This window comes from Carcharodon carcharias, chromosome 9, assembly GCF_017639515.1.
Source record: "Carcharodon carcharias isolate sCarCar2 chromosome 9, sCarCar2.pri, whole genome shotgun sequence".
Taxonomy (NCBI): domain Eukaryota; kingdom Metazoa; phylum Chordata; class Chondrichthyes; order Lamniformes; family Lamnidae; genus Carcharodon; species Carcharodon carcharias.
In genome coordinates this window covers 17,560,661-17,586,554 of record NC_054475.1, presented here as the reverse complement: position 1 = coordinate 17,586,554, position 25,894 = coordinate 17,560,661, and the positions used below count along the sequence as shown (strand labels likewise).

The 25,894-nt window shown below is 46.6% G+C and overlaps 1 protein-coding gene across 3 annotated transcripts in view; it reads left to right on the top strand.

Moving 5' to 3' along the window:
• foxp4 (forkhead box P4) overlaps positions 1-25,894 on the top strand; it is a 440,188-nt gene that overhangs the window by 410,252 nt on the left and 4,042 nt on the right. For all 3 annotated transcript variants that reach the window (XM_041196036.1, XM_041196037.1, XM_041196038.1), the window contains exons 14-15: positions 10,308-10,429; positions 11,933-12,002. In XM_041196036.1, coding sequence (XP_041051970.1) covers positions 10,308-10,429; positions 11,933-12,002 — 192 coding nt within the window. The remainder of the gene's footprint in view (positions 1-10,307; positions 10,430-11,932; positions 12,003-25,894) is intronic.

Below are 25,894 nucleotides of genomic sequence, written 5' to 3'. Positions count from 1 at the left end.
AATTTGGTCTACTGCATTCACTGCTCCCAATGTGGTTTCCTCTACATTGGGGAGACTAAATGTAAACTGGATGAGCACTTTGCGGAACACCTTCGATCAGTCCGCAAGCATTACCCAGACCTCCCTGTCACTTGCCATTTCAACACTCCACCGTGCTCTCATGCCCACATGTCCGTCCTTGGCCTGCTGCAATGTTCCAGTGAAGCTCAACGCAAACTGGAGGAACAGCACCTCATCTTCCGACTAGGCACTTTACAGCCTTCCGGACTGAATATTGAGTTCAACAACTTCAGATCATGAACTCTCTCCTCCATCTAAACCCCAGTTTTAACCTGTTTTTTATAATTTATTTTTATTTTTTATTTACTTATTTTTATTCACTTATTCATTGTTTTAATCTTTTCTATCCCCTCTTTTTTTTATTTCTTTTTTTATCCTTTTTCCCCAACCCCTACCTCCCCCTACCCCACCCTCAAAGGGCCATCTGTTACTTGTTCCATGTTGTTCTTTCACAGAGCCTGACCCTTGTTCTGCTATTAACACATTCTGCTCTCTTACCTTTATGCCACTATCAGCACCTCCTTTAGCCCTTACCATTATCATTAACATGCCCTTTGTCCTGTATCCATGACATCTTTGTCAATCTCTCCTTAGCCCCCGCCTATCGCTGGCCTTCTCCAGCTTCACCTGCTCCAGCCCCCTTAAACAGTATAACTTTCATCACATTTTACCTTCTCTTTAATTCTAAAGAAGGGATAAACAGACTCGAAATGTTTACTCCGTTTCTCTCTCCACAGATGCTGCCAGACCTGCTGAGTTTTTCCAGCATTTTCTGTTTTTATTTCAGATTTCCAGCATCTGCAGTATTTTGCTTTTATCACTAAAACATTCTCTGGTCATTATCACCGTGCTGTTTGTGGGAGCTTGCTGTGCGCAGGTTGGCCACCATGTTTCCTGCATTACAATAATGACGACACTGCAAAAAATACTTGCTTGGCTGTAAAGCACTTTGCCGACTTTATAAGTCACTGTGTGCATCTGCCTGTGATTACACGTGCCTGTGTGTGTAGACATGTTGGGGTATATGCTTGGGTATATGTATCTGTGTCCCTGTTCATCTGCTGCTTCTGTGTGTGCGTGTGTGTCTGTGTCTGTGTGTGTGTGTGTGTGTGTGTGTGTGTGGGTGGGTGTTTATTTGTGTGTGTGTGTCTTTGTGTCTCTGTGTGTGTGTGCCTGTTTGTGTGTGAGTCTGTGTGTTTGTGTGTGTGTCTGTGTGTGTGTGTGTCTGTATGCATGTGTTTGTTTGTGTGTGTGTCTGTGTGTGTGTGTGTCTGTGTGTGTGTGTGTGTGTGTGTGTGTCTGTGTCTGTGTGTGTGTGCCTGTGTGTCTGTGTGTGCGTGTTTGTGTGTCTGTGTGTATCTCTGGGCTTAGGGTCCATTTGTGAGGAAATTTTTGACGAACACCTTCACTTCTATAAACAGTTTTTGAAGTGAAGTTAAATCGAAACCCATCCAGTGACATCACTGTAACAGAAAGACTCCAATTTCCTGTCACTGAGTTACAAAAAGAGCAGCAGAGGGTTAAGTGTTTGCCAATGGATTGTTTAAGGTGTCCATGCCCCTTAGCTCAATTCCTTTGAATTGATAAACAATTCTCAGAAAAAAAATGATAAGAAAGTTATTTTGTTTTCACCAACTAAAGGAGTTTTGGGTTTTGTTTTGAGGGGAAGCTTTCATATTACAGTCAGCGGGGGAGGGGATGTGAGGAGAATGGAGAGCCTTTGAGGGGACTCAAATTGCTGTGGAAACCTTGATTTACTGTGATTGTGGCTGGCAAGACAAACTCAGGGCCTTTCTGTTACATAGCAAGATCCCACAAGTGGCAACTGTGACCAATGACAGTTACTCTATGCTTCAAGATGCTGACTAATCACTCTCTTTAAAATGAACCATTATAATAGGCAGACAGGGCCTCAGATTATCATCTCATCTGCAGGATGCACCCCCACCACCCCTGCCACAGTTTGCACTGCCTCAGTACTGACTCTGTGTGGATGCAGCACTCCCCCAGTACCCTCTGACAGTGCAGCACTCCCCCAGTACCCTCTGACAGTGCAGCACTCCCCCAGTACCCTCTGACAATGCAGCACTCCCCCAGTGCCCTCTGACAGTGCAGCACTCCCCCAGTACCCTCTGACAGTGCAGCACTCCCCCAGTACCCTCTGACAGTGCAGCACTCCCCCAGTAGTGACCCTCTGACAGTGCAGCACTCGCTCAGTACTGACCCTCCGACAGTGCAGCGCTTCCTCAGTACTGACCCTCTGACAGTTTAGCACTCCCTCAGTATTGACCATCGGACAGTGCAGCACTCCCTCAGTACTGACCCTCTGACAGTGCAGCACTCCCTCTGTACTGACCCTCTAACAGTGCAGCACTCCCTCTGTACTGACCCTCTGACAGTGCAGCACTCCCTCAGTACTGACCCTCTGACAGTGCAGCACTCCCTCAGTACTGACCCTCTGACAGTGCAGCGCTCCCTCTGTACTGACCCTCTGACAGTGCAGCGCTCCCTCACCACTGGCACTGTCAGCCTGGATTGTGGGCCTAAGGCAGGGGTGTGGGATTCAAACACCCTGATCTCCTGATTCAATGGCAGGAATACCAGGCACCAACGCAAGCTGACAATACTTTCTTACCTTGCTCGTTACTTGTTGTTATTCTTTTCAAAAGGCTTCATATAAAAGGTATCATAAATTAAATCTATTTCGTGGTGACTGGCCTTAACACAATTGCAGCTTCGAGTTGTGGAAATATTCTTTCTGGATTTTTTTTTTCTCTTTTGGTGAGATGTACCGGTAATGTAATCTTTGCAAAGTAAATTACCTCACACAGAATCCGAAACATGAAGAAATCTACATGAAATTGTAAAGGCAGCATTGAAGAGCTTGGGTTAAAGAAAATGATTTGTGTTATGATCTGGGATAACTAGGTGTGAATGAATACCCTAGTTTTACTGACTTTGAAAAATATAGCTTCCATTCAGTAGCTCTGCTCTTTTTTAACAACATTTGCAGCACAATAGCAACTCCCTGTCAACCGCTTTTCATTGTCTAGTATTTAATTTTATTGATGGCTCTTTAGATAAGCTTTTACAGTATTTATTTAAAATGTGACTGGTTTTCTACATGCTAATTATTTCTGAGGATTATTGAAGGGTACTTGCAGAATTCAAAAGAAAATTTACAGTGATGCATCTGCTTATGTGTGCACGTGCGTGTCTGCATGTGTGCACATGTGGGTGCATGAGCGTGCCTGTGTGCGTGTATGCTATGTGTGTCTGTGCATATATGTTTGTGTGTGTGTGTCTATGTGTGTGTGTCTGTGTGTGTTTGTGTCTGTGTGTGTGTTGTGTGTGTGTGTTTGTGTTTGTGTCTGTGTGTGTGTTTGTGTGTGTGTCTGTGTGTGTTTGTGTTTGTGTCTGTGTGTGTGTTTGTGTGTGTGTCTGTGTGTGTTTGCATCTGTGTGTGTGTTTGTGTGTATGTGTCTGTATGTGTTTGTGTCTGTGTGTGTGTATGTTTGTGTTTGTGTGTCTATGTGTGTGTGCGTGTGTGTTTGTATTTGCGTGTGTGTTTGTGTGTGTCTGTGTGTGTGTGTCTGTGTGTGTTTGTGTGTGTGTTTGTGTGTGTGTCTGTGTGTGTGTTTGTGATTGTCTGTGTGTGTTTGTGTTTGTCTGTGTGTGTTTGTGTGTTTGTTTGTGACAGTGTGTTTGTGCGTGTGTTTTTGGTCAGATTTTTTTGCTCGGCGTGTGGGCGTGCGCTTGACACACTCAAGCTTAAAATAGCGCACTATGAGGTCAGGCAAGCATCCTGACGTCATCACGCACTCACGGTATTTAGACGGGGAGTCGGAGCCACACCCGCCTTCAATTACAAGGTCAGTTAAGGCCATTAAAAAGGCAAATAAGCTGGATTTTACATTGCTCGTGTGATTTCGCGCTTGAATGTCAAAATGGGCAGACAGGCAGCCAGCAATTTGCTAAACCTCATCCAAGAACAGGATAAAAAGGATCAGCAGCATTGCCAGTGTGAGTAGTAAGCAGTTTTGGAGATAGTTTTGCAGCTGGTTACTTATTGGTACTTGGCAACTTCATTTCTGTTTGGGGCTTTATTGTTAGCATTTCCAGCTTTCATTTCAGGACTTATTGGTATCTCCAAGGCCCCTGGAGGATTCAGACCGTGTGGACCCTTCCAGGTATCAGACAGTCTTCTCTTACCCTAGGAATGGGGATTGTGGTCTCCGCTGGTGGAACCTCCTCTGAGGAGGAAGAGAGGGGCAGAAGGGAGAGGGGGCCACATGTCCCAATGCAGATTCCAGGGGAGGAACCTGTGGGAGGAGAGGCGCAGGCACAATGGGTGCAGGGCCAGCAGGTAGTCCAAGGTGTTACAGAAGACGCCACTCTCCTGCTGCCAGGGTTTACAGGCGGCGATGCAGCTACCTCAATATGTCTGAGGTGCAATGCCAAAGAAGGCACTGCCTCTCCAGGGAGACTGTGACTTCTACTTGCCAGATGATTGGGCCTGAGATCAGCTCCGACTGTGTGGGTGGACACCCCATGCCAGTGGCCCTGAAGGTCACAGTGGCACTTAACGTCGATGCCTTTGGCTCTTTCCAGGGGTCAGTGGGGGAATCTGTGTGAAGTCTCCCAATCAGCTGTCCACAGTTGTGTCAAGCTGGTGACAGAAGCTCTGTTCAGGCAGGTACTGACCTTTATTCTTTACCTTATGGACGAGGCCAGCCAGGCTGAGTGAGCCAGAGGCTTTGCAGCCATTGCTGGGTTCCCCCGTGTCCAGGGTGCAATTGACTGCACACATGTGACCATCAAGGTGCCAGCAGGTCAGCTGGATGACTTCCTCAACAGGAAAGGATTCCACTCCATGCAGATGGTGTGTGATCACAGGATGCAGATTCTGCAAGTCTATGCAAGGTACCCAGGTAGCTCCCATGACGCTTACATCCAGAGATACTCCCAGGTGCCGAGGCTCTTCAGTGCTCTAGCCCGGCTGGATGGATGGCTGCTGGGTGACAAGGGCTATCCATTCATGACGCCTCTCTGTCACCCAAGAACAGAGGTAGAGCAGTATTACAATAGGAGACATGCCTCCTCAAGGGCTGTGGTAGAGAGAACCATAGGTTTTTTCAAGATGCGCTTCTGATGCCTGGACTATTCAGGGGAAGCACTACAATACCCCCCAGAGCGGGTGTCACTGATAGTGGTTGCATGCTGTGCTCTCCACAATCTGGCACTGGCAAGAGGAGGCCTATTGGAGGAAGAGGATCTTGACACAGCTCCACAGGCCACAGAGGATGAGTCCAGCAGTGATTCAGAAGAGGAGCAGGGTGAGGAGAATGCTGAGGGGGTGCAGGCAGACCTCAGTAACCTCCAGGGAGGCAGGGACACCAGGGACGCCTTGATCCAACTCTTCTTCAGCTAGGCTACCAACGATCTGCTTCCACCTCATGCCAGGGCTGTCACCTCTATGCAGGATGTCTGAAATGACCCTTTCATTTGAAGTCCACTCAGTGCCTGTGCAATAAAGTATCCAGCCCCTCACACCCAGCATTAGATACTGGCATACCCTGCACCAGAAAGAGAAAAGGTAAAGCACACTCAGATCATCAGAACCAAAGTAACTTTTATATTATATTATTGTCACATTGAAAGCATAATGCCATTACCATTAATGGTGTTGATGCCCACACCAACAAACATATAAAACAAACATAAATTAACAGAAAATCACCTGTGACCTGTCTCTCTTGTGCTCATGGTACCTTAAACTTACATTTACGAATGCTGCATCTTGGTGCCCCCCTCTCACTGGCACCGGCGTTGGAGACAGCCTGCTCACTCTGCTGTCTGGTTGGCCTTGATGACCTTGCCAGTCGTCCTCTGGCCACTGGAGCCTTTGCTGGCCCCGCCTGGGGGGGAGTGGCCAGTGACACATCTGGTGTCTCCCCAGTCATCACAGCCGCATCAGCTGTGACGGTCACTGGCAGAGGGACGGAGGAGATGCTGCCATCATCCAGGGCGCCCTGAGAGGAGCTCGCAGAGATAACAAGCAGCTTGTGCACCAGCATGAGGTCGCTCTGGACCTCCCTGCTCGCCATTGATGGACGGGCGCCTACCTGGGACACTGGGTGCCTCATTCATCCCCCACACTGGCACTGACCACCTGAGCTCAGTGCCGGTGTGAGGGCTTGGAGGGCCGATCGCAACCCCAGGAACCCCTGATTCTGTTCCTGGAGCTGCCTCTCTATGAGAGTCGCCACTCTCTCCATGGAGGAGGCAGTCCGCTCGGCCATGAGGGTCAACGCAGCCTCATCAGACGCCATGGGTTAGCTGCCCTTGACTCCATCACGTGAATGTTGAAGATGCAGAAGAGCGGTTCTTCCCTTGCAGCCTTCCAGGGCCTGCCTGGGCCGTTTTCAACCTGGTCACCGGGTCCCCATTGGACCCGGCGGCCAACAGGTCCCCAGCCCCACCCCTGCTCGGCCCCTTCCCAACCAGTGAGGAGCCCCATTTCATGCTGGGCGGGCCTTAATTGTCCCACCACCATGAAATCACGGTCGGGGACCCATCGCGGGTGGTAGGCCATTTCCCAGCTGCTCCCGTGCCTGCCTGCTGACCTCAGAACTCTGCCATTCGTGTATGTTTGTGTATGTTTGTGTGTGTGTGTGTGTCAGCGTGTCTTTGTGTATATTTGTGTTTGAATATGTGTGTTTGTGTGTGTGTTTGTGCAGGTATGTGTTTGTGCGTGTTTGTATGTGTATTTGTGTATGTGTATCTGCATGTGTTTTTATGTGTGTCTGTGTGTTTGTGCATGTGTGTGTGTGCATGTGTGCACATGCATGCGTGCATATGTGTGTGCACATGCAAGTGTGCGTGTATGTTTGTTTGTGTGTGTATGTTTGTTTGTGTGTGTGTGGATATGTTTGTGTGTGGATATGTGTGTGCGCATGTGTATGTGTGCGTGAGCATGTGTGTATGTTTGTGTGTGTGTTTATGTGTGTGGGTGTGAGTGTATGTGTGTGTGTGTTTGTGTGAGTGTAGGTGTGTGTGTGAGTGTGTGTGTGTGTATGTATGTAGGCATGTGTGTGTGTATATGTGTAGGCGTGTGTGTGTCTGTGTGTGTGAGCGTATGTGTGCATGCATGAGTGTGCAGTGTGTATGTATATGTGTGAAGGTGTGTGTGTGTGAATGTATATGTGTGTGTGTATATGTGTGTGTGCGTGTGTGTGTACACGCACACGTGTGCGTGAGCATGCGAGTGTGTGTGTGCATGTTTGTTTATGTGTGTTTGTGTGAGTGTTTGTGTCTGCATGTGAGTGTGTGTGTGTGTCTGAGTGTGTGTGTGTGCTAATGTGTGTGGGTGTGTGTGTGTGTCTGAGTGTGTGTGTGTGTTTATGTGTGTGGGGTGTGTGTGTCTGAGTGTGTGTGTGTTTATGTGTGTGAGGGTATGTGTGTGTTTGTGTAGGGGTGTGTCTGTGATTATGTGTGGTGTGTATTTCTGTATGTGTGTGCTTGTGTATTTGTGTAGGGGTGTGTGTCTGTGTGATTATGTGTGGTGTGTATTTGTGTGTGTGTGTGTGTGTGTGTGTGTGTGTGTGTGTGTGTGTGTGTGTGGATGTGTGTGTGTGTGGTTGTGCTCATGCTTGAGTCTGGCCTTGACTGACCATCAGTCTCCCCTTTATAGAGGATTTTCTTGAATATATGACACTGAAACAGGCCATTTGGCCCAACCAGTCCATGTGGAGGAGCCTTTTCCCTTCTTTCCTCATCTAAATCTACCATCATAACCCTCTTTCCTTTTCTCTCTCATGTGCTTGTCCAGCTTCCCCTTAAATGTATCTAGACTGCTGGTTACTTCACCACTCCCTGTGGTGCTGCATCCCTCACCCTCACCACTCTCTGGCTAAGGAAGTTTATTCTGAAATCGCTGTTGGATTCCTTGATGACTATCTTATATTGACAGCCTCTAGTTCTGCTCTTCCCCATAAGAGGAAATGTTGTCTCTGTATCCACTCAGAAGATCTCGATTAGCTCACCCCCTCAGCCTTCTTTTACAAGAGAAAAGAGACTCAGCCTGTTGACCCTTTCCTGACCTCTATACCCACACATTCCTGCTTTCATCCTTGTAAATATTCTCTGCACCCTCTCCAGTGCCTCTAGATCCTTTCGATACAATGATGATCAGAGCATGCATTGCTCTATGTGTGGTCTAACCAAGGCTCATTCGACTAATAGATTCACCTTAGAAGATCAAAGATGGACTGTCCATGTAACTGGGCTAGGACCAACAGGAGAATTTAATAAAACAGTGACACTGGGAAGCTGGAGTATCAGTTTTATTGTAGTTTACCCTCCAGTAACAGGAGAGAGACACTTGTATAATAGATATCTGTTACTTGAACTTCCCCAGACCACCACACCTTCGTCACAGTCCACTCCCTACCTCACACAATTGACAAGTTTTCAAAATCAGAAGCCCTCAGCAGCTAACCCCTGTGTAGTATTGCAGTGTTTATGTTAGGAGTGGTCAGGACCTGCAATGCGCTGCCTGAGAGTGTGGTGGAGGCAGATTCAACTGTGGCTTTCAAAAGGGAGCGGGTTAATTATCTGAAAAGAGAAAAGGCTGCAGGACCATGGGGTAAAGGTGGTGAAATAGGGCGAGGTGAGTGGCTCTTGCAGGCAGCCAGCACTGACGTGATGGGCTGAAGGGCCACGTTCTGCGATGTAACCATTCTATGACCCTGTGTTATTGGAATAGGAGAGACCTGGACGAATAATTCAACAGAGTTTGAGTTCCCACCCAAGCGGTTTGAGATTTGAATTTGTTTAAAGCGAATCTGCAATTAAAATGTTGGTATCAGTAAAAGTGACCATGTTGTCAGATTGCCATAAAAACCGACAGGTTCAATGAACCCCGATTAGGGGAGGAAACCTGCCATTCTTACCCAGTCTATATGTAACTCCTGTCCCATTCTTTGCTTTCCATTGAAGACGCCTGAAAAATCTAGACAAGGAGAGATGGGCAATAAACGTCAGGCATGACAACCTGCTAGGCTTGAATTGTAAACATAAACTACATTCTGTATTCTCTATTCATGTTGCCACGCTCCGAGTCTGGACTGATCATCCAACTCAGCTTTATAACATGACTGTAGGGCCAGTTGAGTCTCTGTCACCTTGGCACAGTTAGCAGGATGCAGGGGGGAGAGGGGATGAGAAATATTTTTCACACCAAGGGTTATGGAATGCCTGAGCAAAACTTGCAGAGCTCAGAAAAATTTATTAAGTGGAGGGACTTTTAAATGTTTGTTAAATCAGAGCAGGGGTAAGAGAAGTAGATGGTTCTTTCAACAGAAATGGCAGAGGGTTGCTGGGCTGAATGGCCTCATGAAGTGCTGTAAAATTCTTAATTCCTGTGGTTCAGGCTAATCCCTGCCTGAGAAAGTTATGGATTCATCTGAGCTCATAACCCAGGCTGACAAACCATTTTAGGACTGGAGGAGCGCTGCACTGTCAGAGGGTCAGGACCGAGGGAATGCCACAGTGCCAGAGGGTCAGTACTGAGGGAGCGCTGCATAGTCAGAGGGTCAGTACTGAGGGAGTGCCAGAGGGTCAGTACCAAGGGAGTGCCGCAGTGCCAGAGGGTCAGCACTGAGGGAGTGCTGCACTGTCAGAGGGTCAGTACTGAGGGAGTGCTGCACAGTCAGCGGGTCTGTACTGAGGGAGTGCTGCATAGTCAGAGGGTCAGTACTGAGGGACTGCCGCAGTGCCAGCGGGTCAGTACTGAGGGAGCGCTGCAGTCAGAGGGTCAGTACTGAGGGAGTGCTGCACTGTCAGAGAGCCAGCACTGAGGGAGCACTACACTGTCAAAGGATCAGTACTGAGAGAGTGCTGCACTGTCAGAGAGTCAGTACTGAGGGGGTGCTGCACTGTTGGAGGGTCAGTACTGAAGGAGTGCTACACTGTCAAAATTCCCGTTCTGAACCCCAATAAAAGTGTGCGATGGGTTCAGTTTCTCACCAATTTCTTTACACAGAAATGCAATCAACAGCTGGAATGGTTTGGATGAGTACATTGGGTGCGCAGGAACAGCTGGATTGTCACCTTCATTGCTCTGACTCTATGAACTGGCAGGAAATCACTTCCCTGGAATGGGGCCATGTTTTCCGTGACTGATATTCACACCTCTCACTACCTTTCTCACCTCCACGCCTGTCCTTCTCCCTTTTATGTTACAGAATGCCGTGCGTCACAACCTCAGTCTTCACAAGTGTTTTGTGCGAGTGGAGAATGTGAAAGGGGCAGTTTGGACAGTGGATGAAGTAGAATACCAAAAGCGGAGGCCACCAAAGATGACCGGGTAAGGTTTGGTTATGACATTCTTCCACTATCCTCACTGGGGCTTTTCCATTTGACATTTCAAGATGCATCTCCTCATTTCAGTCAAACATGATGTCCTAGGATGTGCAGGATGACTGGTGCCGTGCAGCTGATTGGCTGTGTTAACCTGCCCAGGGAGATTAGGCCAAGGTCAGATTAGAATAGAAAACACGCGAGAACAACACTGGGGACAAGAAGAACAGTCAGAGCTTCAGCATTGGTGCCAAGAGACAGAAATGAAAGTTGCCATAGCCCCAGAGGACCATAGGCTGTTCTCTCATCAGAGAGACAGAGAGAGACAACTGGTGGTGAGTTTAACACCTCAGGCGAGGAGCGAGGTTGAGAAGGTGGGGCCTTCATGGATGACCTCAGCTGGTTGAACCCGAGCTAAGAGTAAGGTTTCCAGCAGAGGGACTCCACCCACAATCAAAGTTGGAAAGCATTGATCTCCCAATGGGATTGAACGCAATGGCGATGAAATGTGGCTCAATTTTCACTGTTACACCTTATCTCCTTGTCCTGTTTCATCCTGTAAGAATTCAAACATTTTAACAACTTTTCTGTCTCAGTTGTGCAGTCCTGCTCTGCATTTCTTGGGGGAAGTTTTGAGGGTGTGATAGAATGATAGCTTCCTCCCTGTTCATGTTATGATGACTTCCTCTACTCTGAAAACTATTGCACTTGTGTTTGAGAATAAGACAGATGCAACTTGTACTCATGAAAGCTATTCAAAAGACACTCTTCAGTCGTTCAGAGAGACCACATCGTCCACTCCCTAAAGGATATGCCTGGCCTCTACGTTATCTGAAGGTCAGCGTACTGTGCTGTTCTAGCAACTGCAATGAGAAGATCCTGTCACACTCTCAATGTCACTCAATATCCCAGTTTCTGGAAGCAAAAATCCCAACTTATGGCTTGCTGAAGAAATGTTCCGCCACAGAATGATGGACCTGGCCCAGAGAACCCCCTACTGGGGGGAGTCAAAGACTTCAATGCTTTTTGTCAGGGAATCTAAACTCAGGGCTCTAAATATAAGATAACCCCTGATAAGCCCAATCAGGAATTCAGGACAAACCTTTTAACTGGTGATTGGTGAGAATGTGGAACTTAGGAGCAGTTGAGGTGAATAGTATAGATACATTTTTAAGGGAAAGCTGGATAAGCACATGAGGAAGAAAGGAACAGACAGATACACTGATGGAGTGGGGTGAATTAGTGTGGGGGGGTTCATGTGGAGTATAAACACTAGCATTGGCCAGTTGGGCTGAATTAGCTGTTTTTGGGTTGCAAGCACTTTGTAAAGTATTGAAAAGTGTTAACTATACTTCATAATTCTCGGTCAGGATTGTTGGCAACTGGAGGTTGGACACTTCACAGGAAGTGCAACAAGATAACCCACAGCCCAAGTCGCACTGCTCAATTATTCAAATTTAACCTCTTTAACATAAAGTGTACCCCACTGAAGCAATACCTTTTCTTTCAGAAGCCCAACTTTAGTGAAGAATGTGATCACAGGACTTGGATACGGAGGAGCACTTAACTCAAGCTATCAGGTGAGTGCTATAGTCCAGCTTTTTCGGAAGTGGTTTGAATAAATCCTAGATGAGTGTTTGAAACAAACAGACACACTCTGAGAGCTTCCCCTGTTGTGCTGAAGCCTCTTTCTAATGTTAACCATAGCCACATATTGACATTAGGACGTAGCTCAGGGGTGTGGCTTAACCTTTCACCATTTCACCCAAGTTTGTTTTTTAAAGAGTATAAATTTCCCTCTCTACAGCTTTCTGCCTCCTCTCCTGGATATCACAGCCTGAATTTTACTCTCTGTAACACTTCCCAAGTAGTGGTGCGGCGTAAGAGAAATTAGGCAGAGTTCAGTCTCGACCCTGATTTCCACTCTTTTGTCAGCATTTTGTTTTATGAGGAATTTGGGACAGAGGTTTTAGCTCAAAATGAGTGGAATGTGACGGCATTTAATAGCAGTGGGACTTTGTAATACTTATAATGGGATCACATTAGTTCATCGATATGGCTGAACAACACAAGGCTGCACAGGGCCAAGTGCAAAAACCCACCAGGGACAATGAATTGGATACACCCCAAAACTGACATCTCCAACATCAACTTCAGTTCCAGTTAGTACAGGTGGTGACTGGACATACTCACACACACACACACACACACACACACACACACACACACACACACACACACACACAGACAGATGCATACACACTGACACATGCACAGACATGCACACACTGATACACAAACACACAGACACACACACACACTGATGCACACTGAGACACACACTGATACACACACACACACTGAGATGTTCACACTGAGACACACACACACTGAAACACACACACACACACTGAGACACTCACACTGAAACACAGACTCACACTGAAACACACACACACTGAGGCACTCACACACTCACACCGAAACACTCACACTGAGACACACTCACACTGAAACACACACTCACTGAGATCCTCACACACTCACACCGAAACACGCACACTTACACTGAGACAAAAAATAAAAACAAAAAAACTGCGGATGCTGGAAATCCAAAACAAAAACAGAATTACCTGGAAAAACTCAGCAGGTCTGGCAGCATCGGCGGAGAAGACAAGAGTTGACATTTCGAGTCCTCATGACCCTTCGACAGAACTTGAGTTCGAGTCCAGGAAAGAGTTGAAATATAAGCTGGTTTAAGGTGTGTGTGTGGGGGGCGGAGAGATAGAGAGACAGAGAGGTGGGGGGGGGGGGTGTGGTTGTAGGGACAAACAAGCAGTGATAGAAGCAGATCATCAAAAGATGTCAATGACAATAGTACAATAGAACACATAGGTGTTAAAGTTAAAGTTGGTGATATTATCTAAACGAATGTGCTAATTAAGAATGCATGGTAGGGCACTCAAGGTATAGCTCTAGTGGGGGGGTTTTTTTATATAATGGAAATAGGTGGGAAAAGGAAAATCTTTATAACTTATTGGGAAAAAAAAAAGAAAGGGGGAAACAGAAAGGGGGTGGGGATGGGGGAGGGAGCTCACGACCTAAAGTTGTTGAATTCAATATTCAGTCCGGAAGGCTGTAAAGTCCCTAGTCGGAAGATGAGGTGTTGTTCCTCCAGTTTGCGTTGGGTTTCACTGGAACAATGCAGCAAGCCAAGGACAGACATGTGGGCAAGAGAGCAGGGTGGAGTGTTAAAATGGCAAGCGACAGGGAGGTTTGGGTCATTCTTGCGGACAGACCGCAGGTGTTCTGCAAAGCGGTCGCCCAGTTTACGTTTGGTCTCTCCAATGTAGAGGAGACCACATTGAGAGCAACGAATGCAGTAGACTAAGTTGGGGGAAATGCAAGTGAAATGCTGCTTCACTTGAAAGGAATGTTTGGGTCCTTGGACGGTGAGGAGAGAGGAAGTGAAGGGGCAGGTGTTGCATCTTTTGCGTGGGCATGGGGTGGTGCCATGGGGGGGGTTGAGGAGTAGGGGGTGATGGAGGAGTGGACCAGGGTGTCCCGGAGGGAGCGATCCCTACGGAATGCCGATAAGGGGGGGTGAAGGGAAGATGTGTTTGGTGGTGGCATCATGCTGGAGTTGGCGGAAATGGCAGAGGATGATCCTTTGAATGCGGAGGCTGGTGGGGTGATAAGTGAGGACAAGGGGGACCCTATCATGTTTCTGGGAGGGAGGAGAAGGCGTGAGGGCGGATGCGCGGGAGATGGGCCGGACACGGTTGAGGGCCCTGTCAACGACCGTGGGTGGAAAACCTCGGTTAAGGAAGAAGGAGGACATGTCAGAGGAACTGTTTTTGAATGTAGCATCATCGGAACAGATGTGACGGAGGCGAAGGAACTGAGAGAATGGGATGGAGTCCTTACAGGAAGCGGCGTGTGAGGAGCTGTAGTCGAGGCTGTGGGAGTCGGTGGGTTTGTAATGGATATTGGTGGACAGTCTATCACCAGAGATTGAGACAGAGAGGTCAAGGAAGGGAAGGAAAGTGTCAGAGATGGACCACGTGAAAATGATGGAGGGGTGGAGATTGGAAGCAAAATTAATAAATTTTTCCAAGTCCCGACGAGAGCATGAAGCGGCACCGAAGTAATCATCGATGTACTGGAGAAAGAGTTGTGGAAGGGGGCCAGAGTAGGACTGCAACAAGGAATGCTCCACATACCCCATAAAGAGACAGGCATAGCTGGGGCCCATGCAGGTACCCATAGCCGCACCTTTTATTTGGAGGAAGTGAGAGGAGTTGAAGGAGAAATTGTTCAGCGTGAGAACAAGTTCAGCCAGACGGAGGAGAGTAGTAGTGGATGAGGCCCGAACAATCCCCATCCACCACTACTCTCCTCCGTCTGGCTGAACTTGTTCTCACGCTGAACAATTTCTCCTTCAACTCCTCTCACTTCCTCCAAATAAAAGGTGTGGCTATGGGTACCCGCATGGGCCCCAGCTATGCCTGTCTCTTTATGGGGTATGTGGAACATTCCTTGTTGCAGTCCTACTCCGGCCCCCTTCCACAACTCTTTCTCCAGTACATCGATGATTACTTCGGTGCCGCTTCATGCTCTCGTCGGGACTTGGAAAAATTTATTAATTTTGCTTCCAATCTCCACCCCTCCATCATTTTCACGTGGTCCATCTCTGACACTTTCCTTCCCTTCCTTGACCTCTCTGTCTCAATCTCTGGTGATAGACTGTCCACCAATATCCATTACAAACCCACCGACTCCCACAGCTATCTCGACTACAGCTCCTCACACCCCGCTTCCTGTAAGGACTCCATCCCATTCTCTCAGTTCCTTCGCCTCCGTCGCATCTGTTCCGATGATGCTACATTCAAAAACAGTTCCTCTGACATGTCCTCCTTCTTCCTTAACCGAGGTTTTCCACCCACGGTCGTTGACAGGGCCCTCAACCGTGTCCGGCCCATCTCCCGCGCATCCGCCCTCACGCCTTCTCCTTCCTCCCAGGAACATGATAGGGTCCCCCTTGTCCTCACTTATCACCCCACCAGCCTCCGCATTCAAAGGATCATCCTCCGCCATTTCCGCCAACTCCAGCATGATGCCACCACCAAACACATCTTCCCTTCACCCCCCTTATCGGCATTCCGTAGGGATCGCTCCCTCCGGGACACCCTGGTCCACTCCTCCATCACCCCCTACTCCTCAACCCCCCCCATGGCACCACCCCATGCCCACGCAAAAGATGCAACACCTGCCCCTTCACTTCCTCTCTCCTCACCGTCCAAGGACCCAAACACTCCTTTCAAGTGAAGCAGCATTTCACTTGCATTTCCCCCAACTTAGTCTACTGCATTCGTTGCTCCCAATGTGGTCTCCTCTACATTGGAGAGACCAAACGTAAACTGGGCGACTGCTTTGCAGAACACCTGCGGTCTGTCCGCAAGAATGACCCAAACCTCCCTGTCCCTTGCCATTTTAACACTCTACCCTGCTCTCTTGCCCACATGTCTGTCCTTGGCTTGCTGCATTGTTCCAGTGAAGCCCAACGCAAACTGGAGGTACAACACCTCAACTTCCGACTAGGGACTTTACAGCCTTCCGGACTGAATATTGAATTCAACAACTTTAGGTCGTGAGCTCCCTCCCCCATCCCCACCCCCTTTCTGTTTCCCTCTTTCTTTTTTTTCCCCAATAAATTATAAAGATTTTCCTTTTCCCACCTATTTCCATTATATATAAAAAAATAAATAAAAAAAAACCCCCACTAGAGCTATACCTTGAGTGCCCTACCATCCATTCTTAATTAGCACATTCGTTTAGATAATATCACCAACTTTAACTTTAACACCTATGTGTACTATTGTACTATTGTCGTTGACATCTTTTGATGATCTGCTTCTATCACTGCTTTCAACTCTTTCTTGGACTCGAACGCAAGTTCTGTCGAAGGGTCATGAGGACTCGAAACGTCAACTCTTTTCTTCTCCGCCGATGCTGCCAGACCTGCTGAGTTTTTCCAGCTAATTCTGTTTTTGTTTTCTATCACTGCTTGTTTGTCCCTACAACCACACAACCCCCCCCCCTCCACCTCTCTGTCTCTCTATCTCTCCGCCCCCCATACACACACCTTAAACCAGCTTATATTTCAACTCTTTCCTGGACTCGAACTCAAATTCTGTCGAAGGGTCATGAGGACTCGAAACGTCAACTCTTTTCTTCTCCGCCGATGCTGCCAGACCTGCTGAGTTTTTCCAGGTAATTCTGTTTACACTGAGACACACTCACACTGAGACATTCACACACTCACTAAAACACACACTCACACTGAGACACTCACACACTCATACTAAAACACACACACTGAGCCACACACACACTCACAGAGAGACACACACTCACACTAAGACACTCGCGCACTCACACTGAAACACTCATACAGTCATACTGAGATACTCACAGTCATGCTAAAACATTCACACACTCAAACTGAGACACTCACACATTCATACTAAAACACACACACACTGAGACGCACACACTTACACTAAAATACACACGCATTCACTAAAACACACACACACTGAGACACACACACACACACTGAGACTCACACTGAGACATGCACACTACGCTGAGACACACACACTCACACTAAAACACAGACACATACTGAGACACACACACTCACACTAAAACACAGACACACACTGAGACACACACACTTACATTAAAACACATGCACACTAAAACACACACACACACGCACACACACACACTGAGACACACACTACACAGACACACACACTCACACTGAGACCACACTCACACTAAAACACACACACACACTGAGACACACACACTCACACTGAGACACTCACACTGAGACACTCAGATACTCACAGGTTCACATTCACATTCACAAGCACCAGATCACACATTTACACTCACATGTACAATCACACTCTCACACACTCACACATTCAATCGTTTACACGTACACACGCTTAAAATTACAGAAGTTGAAAAAGCAGGCAGCCCCACAATTAGGTCCAGTGTAAGTCTGTGAATTAAATATTCCAGAGTGACTCAGACTGCCTTGAATTGTGGAACATACTCTGGGTATCTGACCCCATCCTCTGACATGTTTTAAAAAGCAAACCTGAGCTGGATTTACAGCGAGAGAGGGACACCAGCTGGTTACTCTGTGTATCTCAGCCAGATTCCAATATCGGAGTCACCGTGACATCTGAGCTCTTGCTGGTTACTGAGAGGAACTGATCGCAGTTGGGAGCAGTGAGGAATGGACTGAAAACATCAGGGTTCCTAGAAGAGAGAGGAGAGAATAAATTTAAACTGTTTCAGTTCCTGTTCCTGAATGCATTTCAGTGACTCCAATTGGAGAGTGTGTGTGTGTGTGTGTGTGTGTGTGTGTGTGTGTGTGTGTGTGTGTGTGTGTGTGTGTGTGTGTGTGTGTTTGTGTGTTTGTGTGTGTGTTTGTGTGTGTGTTTGTTTGTCTGCGTTTGTTTGTGTGTGTGAATTGTGAGCATGTGTATGAGAGTGTGTGTGTGTATGTGTGTGAGAATTTTGTGAGAGTGTGTATGTGTGTGAGAATTTTGTGAGTGTGTATGTGTGTGTGTGTGTGTGTGTGTGCATGAGAGAGTTTGCTGTGTGTGTTTATGTGTGTGTGTGTGTATACAGATTGAATCAAGAGCACTTTGTGCGATGGTGGTATGGTGATAATGTTATGGGACTAGTAATCCAGAGGCCCAACTAATGCTCTGGGGACATGGGTTCAAAAATCCTGCCATGGCAGCTGGAGGAACAGCCCATCCTGTGAAAGAATTAAAAAAAAACAGCAATCCTTTAAAATTCTCACCCTTATGTTCAATTCCCTCTATAGCCTCTCTCCCCTATCTCCATAATCTCCTCCAACCCCAGAACCCTCTGAGACCTCTGCGCATCTCCAATTCCAGCCTCTCGCGTATTCCCCCAATTCTCATCGCTCCACCATCGGCAGATCAGCTGCTTGGGCCCTACACTCCGGAATTCCCTCGCTAAACTTCTCTGCCTCTTCCTCCTCGCTCTAAAACCCCACTCTTTTACAAACACAAGTGAGTTTGTATCAAATTGTATTTGATAACGCTCCTGCAATGCGTTAAAGGTGCTTTATAAATACAAGTTGTTATTATACAGCCTGTGTTCAATATTACTGTATCTCGTGCCTCTCCTCCTGTGTGTGCCTGGCCAGAGAGGACATTTGGCCATGGAAGGAACCACAGATGAACTTGATGCAGTTCTCCCAGGTATTTTTTTTATACACATGGCCTTTCCAGTGGGGATCACTCGATGATGAGCAGGTTGTATATCCGGGCTGATGATCTTTCACAACAAACAGCTTGACATGAACAACACAAAGTGAATCAGCACCTCAATAACACAGCAATGTGATAGCAAGCTCAGACTCACCATCAATAAAGGGAGACTGAGGAAATAGTTCCTGAGGTTGGACTGGAATAGATTGTTAAAGGGACTACAAGCTTGACTCAGGATAGGTTTACCTTCAACTGAACAGAATAGGGATTATAGCATCAGGTTATACCAGAGATATTGAAACTTGTATTTATATAGCACCTCGAGAGTAAAACATCCCAACGCTCTTCACAAGAGTGATATCATAGGAGATATGAAAACGGTGGTGATCTTAAAGAAAGTAAAGCAATGTTTAAGGGAGGAGTTTCACCAGGTTCAGACCTTCAAGATTAACTGTAGACAGACAGAGAAATGACGATGGAGTCAAAACTTCAAACCTGTTTAGCCATGGTAGAAATAGAGGAAATATCAGCTACAATTGAAATAGTTTCTATAAAGAGGGAGCCAAGGTTTGATTGTGAACTTGGTGGCTCTTGGGTAATAACAAGTGTCCAAGAAAGAGGCCATTGGCCTTTCCCTAACACCAAGGCACTGGTTCCTAGGGAGTGTAGAGTTTCAAAGCCAGAAGGAATTTCTGATAAGGAGGTGATTGAAACACTGAAGGAAGATAAGATCCCAGTGTCTTGAAATGGTGGAAAACATTACAGGAATCTTTAGGGAATCATTAATATCAGGAGTTTTATCAAAGGATTTGAGAGAAGGGAATGTAACTGCCTTTAAAAGAAAGGGCGAAAGGACTGTCCTGGAAATTTAAGTGATGAAGCTGACCAATGGATGGATAAAGTATCGGAGTCAGCCCTGAAGGAGGGAATGGGAAACCTCTGGAGAACTTCAGAGCTATCAGACAAAGTCAGTATTATTCCATGTTGACAGCAGTGGCTCAGTGGGTAACACTCTCACCTTGGAGTCAGGAAGTTGTGGGTTAAAGACTTGCTCCAGAGGGTTGAGCCTTTAATTGAGGCTGACACTCCCAATGCTATACCAAGGGAATGCTACACTGCCTTTCAGATGAGCCCTGTCTGCCTTCTCAGGTGAATGTAAAAATTTCTGCCTTACTATTTGAAGAAAGCAAGGGAGTTTTCCCTGTTGCTCTGGGCCAATGTGTATCCCTCGATCAACAACTGTAAGCAGATGCTCTGGTCATTTATTCATTCCTATTTGTGGGAGCTTACTGTGCACAAATTGGCTACAGCATTTCCTATATTACACTAATGACTACACTTAAAAAAAAAGTACATGATTGGCTTTAAAACTGTAAAGCACTTTGGGATTTCCTAAAATCAGGGAAAGTGCTATCGAAAGGCAAGTCTTTCTCTCTTTCTGGGGGCAGATCATGAGGGATCTGGGTGTCCTGGTACATGAATCACAAAAAGTTAGCATACAGGTACAGCAAGTGATAAGGAAGGCAAATGGAATGCTGTTGATTATTGCAAGGGGAATGGAACATAAAAATAGAGAGGTTTTGCTACAGCTGTATGAGCCTTGATGAAACCACATCCAGGGGTCTGTGCACAGTTTTGGTCTCCTTATTTAAGAAAGGATATAATTGCATTAGAAGCAATTCAGAGAAGGTTCACTTTACTGACTCCTGGGATTTTTAAAAATTCATTCACGAGATGCGGGCTTCACTGGCTGGACCAGCATTTATTGCCCATCCCTAGTTGCCCTTGAGAAGGTTGTGGTGAGCTACCTTCTTGAACCACTGCAGTCCATGTAGTGTAGGGACACCCACAGTGCTGTTAGGGATGGAGTTCCAAGGTTTTGACCCAGTGACAGTGAAGAAACAGCCGATATATTTCCAAGTCAGGATGGTGAGTGACTTGGAGGGGAACTTCCATGGGGTGGTGTTCCCATCTACCTGCTGCCCTTGTCCTTCTAGATGGTAGTGGTCGTGGGTTTGGAAGGTGCTGCCGAAGGAGCCTTGGTGACTTTCTGCAGTGCACCTTGTAGATGTGCACCGGTGGTGGAGGGAGTGAATGTATGTGGATGTGTTGCCAATTAAGCGGGGCTGTTTTGTCCTGGATGGTGTCGAGCTTCTTGAGTGTTATGGCAATTTCACTCATCCAGGCAAGTGGGGAGTATTCTATCACACTCCTGACTTGTGCCTTGTAGATGGTGGACAGGCTTTGGGGAGTAAGAAGGTGAATTACTTATTACAGGATTCCTAGCCTCTGACCTGCTCTTGTAGCCACAGTATTTATATGGCTAGTCCAGTTCAGTTTCTGGTAAATGGTAACCTCCAGAATGTTGATAGTGGGGCATTCAGTGATGGTAATGCCATTGAATGTCAAGGAGCGATGGCTAGACTCTCCCTTGTTGGAGATGGTCATTGCCTGTCACATGTGTGGCCTGAATGTTACTTGCCACTTGTCAGACCAAGCCCTGGTATTGTCCAAGTCTTGCTGCATTTGAACATGGACTGCTTCAGTATCTGGGGAGTCATGAATGGTGCTGAACACTGTGCAATCATCAGCGAACATCCCCACTTCTGACCTTAAGATAGAAGGAAAATCATTGATGAAGCAACTGAAGATGGTTGGGCCGAGGACACTACCCTGAGGAACTCCTGCAGTGATGTCCTGGAACTGAGATGACTGATCTCCAACAATCACAATCGCCTTCCTTTGTGCTAGGTATGACTCCAACCAGCGGAGAGTTTTCCCCCAATTCCCATTGAATCTAGTTTTGCTAGGGCTCCTTGATGCCACACTCAGTCAAATGCTGCCTTGATGTCAAGGGCAGTCACTCTCACCTCATCTCGGGAGTTCAGCTCTTTAGTCTATGTTTGAACCAAGACTATAATGAGGTCAGGAGCTGAGTGACCCTGGCAGAATCCAACTGGGCATCAGCGAGCAGGTTATTGCTAAGCAAGTGCCGCTTGATAGCACTGTTGATGATTCGCTCCATTACTTTACTGATGATCGAGAGTATACTGATGGGGCGGTAATTGGCCATGTCCTGCTTTTTGTGTGCCGGACATATCTGGGCAATCTTCCACATAGCTGGGTAGGTGCCAATGTTGTAGCTGTGCTGGAACAGCTTGACTAGGGGTGCGGCAAGTCTGGAGCACAAGTCTTCAGTACTATTTCTGGAATATTGTCAAGACCCATAGCCTTTACAGTATCCAGTGCCTTCAGTCATTTCTTGATATCATGTGGAGTGAATTGAATTGGCTGAAGACTGGCATTGTGATGCTGGGGACCTCCAGAGGAGGCTGAGATGGATCATCCACTCAGCACTTCTGACTGAAGATTGTTGCAAATGAAGGGGTTTGCCTTATGGGGAAAGGTTGGACAGGCCGGGCCTGTATCTATTGGAATTTAGAAGGATGAGAGGCGATCTTATTGAAACATATAAGATGCTGCGGGGACTTGACAGGGTGGATGCTAAAAGGACGTTTCCTCTTGTGGGAGAGATGAGGGGAAACAGTTTAAAAATAAAAGGTCTCCCATTTAAGATACAGATGAGGAGAATATTTTTCTCTCAGATGGTCATTAGAGGAGAATATTTTTCTCTCAGAGGCTCAGGAATTCCCATCCTGAGAAAGCAGTAGAGGCTGAGTTGGATAGATTCTTGACTGACATGGGAGTCAAAGGGTGTAGGGGGTAGAAAGGAAACTCGAGGCCACAATCAGATCTACTGCAATCCTATTGAATGGCGGAGCAGGCTCGAGGGGTGGAATGGCCTCCTCCTGCTCTTAATTTGTATGTTCGTATCTCTTATGCTGGACTATCCCCTGAGAATTCTTTGATGAGTAAATAGTTTGTCCAGACATTCCTTACCTGGAATCCCACCAGACTTCAGACACATTTGCCCCATGGAAGGTGGAAAAAGCATGGAAGAGGTGGACAGTGACTGAAGTGAGTCAGGAACAAGGAAACAGAGTGGGAGGAGGAGATTGTAGGCTGCCCGAGGGACCAGCACTGAGACCTTTGCTGTTCCATGTGGCATTTCAGTCCTTCACTACCAAGGAGAGAGATAAAATTCTCAATGTGCCAGTGACACTGTGGTGCAGGGAGGGGCTGCAGCAACAGGGGTACTGGCTGGGGAGGCAGGTGGAGGGGGGGTGCAGGCTGCTCTGTGATTGATCTTAATTTTTGACTGGCAGCCACTTGCTCTCCAAGCACCGCATGCTGGACCCCCTGTCAGACGGGGCACGTTTCTGGTGTTTCCTGAAATGTGAATTTAACTTGACACAGAGGCATGAGTGAGGCTGACTGAGTCAAACCAGCACTTGTTCCCAGAGAGAACCGAAAGAAATCTCTGTGGGAGACAGTGCCTGTCGTTAACTGCACAACAACCCCCTCACATCTGAGCTGGGACCGGGGGGTGAAAACAATATAGTAATTCAACATTTTAACATAAACAGGGAGTGTTACAATGGTTACCTAGCATGAACGATTGAGAAGTTGCATCTAGGGTTATGTGGAAAGAGTGTGGAACTGATTGTATTGCTCTTTCAGAGAGACGGCACAGACTCAATGGGCTGAATGGTGTGCTTCTGTGCTGAATGGTTCTATGATCAGGTGTTCTCTTGATATCTGTATAACTCAAACACACAACAGGATGATCAGGAGATGACGAGGAACCGAATCATAGATTGTCTCTTGAGAGAATGGAAGTGAGAAAGTGGAGAAGCCCCCAGGACCTGTAGATAGAGCAGCATTGGCAAAGAGATTTCAATTGAAAGTGAAGCATCAGGAAAAGGGTAAGCAAGTAAGTTTGTGTTGTGTTTTGTGCAGCACAGGACAGGACAGCAAGCTGCGGATAATCACTAACACTGGAAACAGGGGGCTGAAAATCAAACTCGATCCACACCTTCAAATTCAGCACAATGCTCTCTCACATATGGACTCTGATTAGTAACAGGTGTCCATTTATTTCATGAGATCAGATGGTTGCTGCGATAATGCTGTATTTGTGCAATAATATAGATTTACAGCTTTAGTATCATTTCATTCTTTTGTAGTTTGCGCTTGTTTAACTTTTTTAAGATCACTTTGATCTTTGAGCTGGGTGGAGAGCAGTATATCGAGGTCGGAAAGGGAGAAAGATATAGAGTGACAGAGTGAGACACAGACCGAGAGAGACACAGAGAGAGAGACAAAAAGGCGAACACAACACAACACAAAAACAGAGAGACATATTGAAAAATACAGAGATGGAGAATTGGAGATGGACAGAGGAGATAGAGAAAGGCAGTAGAGAAAGAGAAACTCAAAAGGAAAGAGAAAAAAAGTCACAGAATAAGCAAAGAGAGAAAAAGGCAGATGTGGAGATATACAGAGAAAGAATAGACAGAGAAATTAACAGATGGGGATTAGAGACAGACAGAGAGAGGGAGGGAGTTTGAAACAGGAAAAGCCTTGAGTGAGACAGAGACTGAGTTATTAACTCTTATTACTAAAGCTTTTTACATCTTCTGCACTCACTAAAATAATGCAACTGAGTTTTAAAAGTTCAGTCTCTCGGGTATCATACATTCCAGACTTTGTTCACGTGGATGGAAACTTGAGGAAATTCACCTGCAAATCTGGAGCTAAATACACTTCATGATAAATGTTCGCTAAGATTTGTTTCCTGGGGTCATCCAGCCCCATGACTTATGATGAAACTGCTCTTACTCCACATGCAAGCAGCCTATAGCAACTAAACATTAACCTTTTACTCAAGAAACCTAATTCAAGTTTCATCAGTGTTGGTTGGGGAATTACTTTGAAATTAAGTTTCCTCCCCTTTAGAATTTGTTCCCCTTGAAGTGAATTCTATAGCGAGGGTGAGTTTGATCAATGCTGTCAACCAGGTTTTGGCATGTGTTAAAATAATTATTGAATAATTCAAACAAGAACTGATTAGGATTTTTCACCTCAGACCCATGTCTAATAATTTGAGGGAGAAATGCTCGGACTACCACAAACTGGCTGGGGTGAGTTTAATAGACTACAAACAACTGCTTCTATACCCAACTATATGATAATCTGGTGCAATAGTGGACATGTGAGATTAAAGTAGTTTCCCTCATTATTTCACTCTAATTAATAAGTAGAGGGGCTTATGCCCCGATGTGTATTTTTATACTAATGCAATACCAAGTACAGCCACTGGAAGGTGCCAGAGTGTCCACATACCATAACTACTCAAATATAGGCTGCACTTTTGAACACAAAAGTGTCCTGTACACAAGTCAGCAAGAATTATTCTATTTCCTGAGAGGAGCTGAAGTTGTAAATCTTGCCGGTAATAAGGGGCTGTTGAACATTATTAATTATGGTAGCAGAACACTGAGCCACATAAGGGGACATTAGGCCAGGTAACCAAAAACTTGGTCAAAGAGGCAGGTTTTAAGGAGTGTCGTAAAGGAGGCGAGAGAGAGGCGGAGAGGTTTAGGGAGGAATTCCAGAGATTAGAGCCCAGGTAGCTGAAGGCACGGCCACCAATGGTTAAAGATTGGGGATGGACAGATGCCATAATTGAAAAAGAGATCTTGAAGGCTTGTAGGTCTGGAGGAGATTACAGACATAGGGAGGAGCAGGCTCATGAAGGGATTTGAAAATAAGGATGAGGATTTTAAAAATTAAGGCAACGTCAGACTAGCGGCCAGCGTATGTCAGTCAGGGCAGTGGTGATGGGTGACCAAGACTTGGTGCCATTTAGGATATGGATAGCACAGTTTAGGGTTATCTCACATTCTGGTAGGGTGAAAGATGGGGGGCAGGCTAGCAAAGCACTGGAATGTTCAAGTTTAACAGTAACAAAGGCATGGATAAGAGTTTCAGCAGCAGATGAGCTAAGGCAGGGGTGGAGTCAGGTGATGGAACAGAGGTGGCCTTAGTGATCATGTGGGCATGTGATTGGAAGCTCATCTTGAGGTCAAATGTAATACTAAGGTTATAAACAGCCTGGTTCAGCCTCCAACAGTTGCCAGAGAGAGGGATGGAGTCAGTGCCGAGGGAGCAGTGTTTGTAGGGGCCCAAAAACAATGGTTTGGGCCTTCCCAATATTCTGCTCCTCTAGCACTGGATGT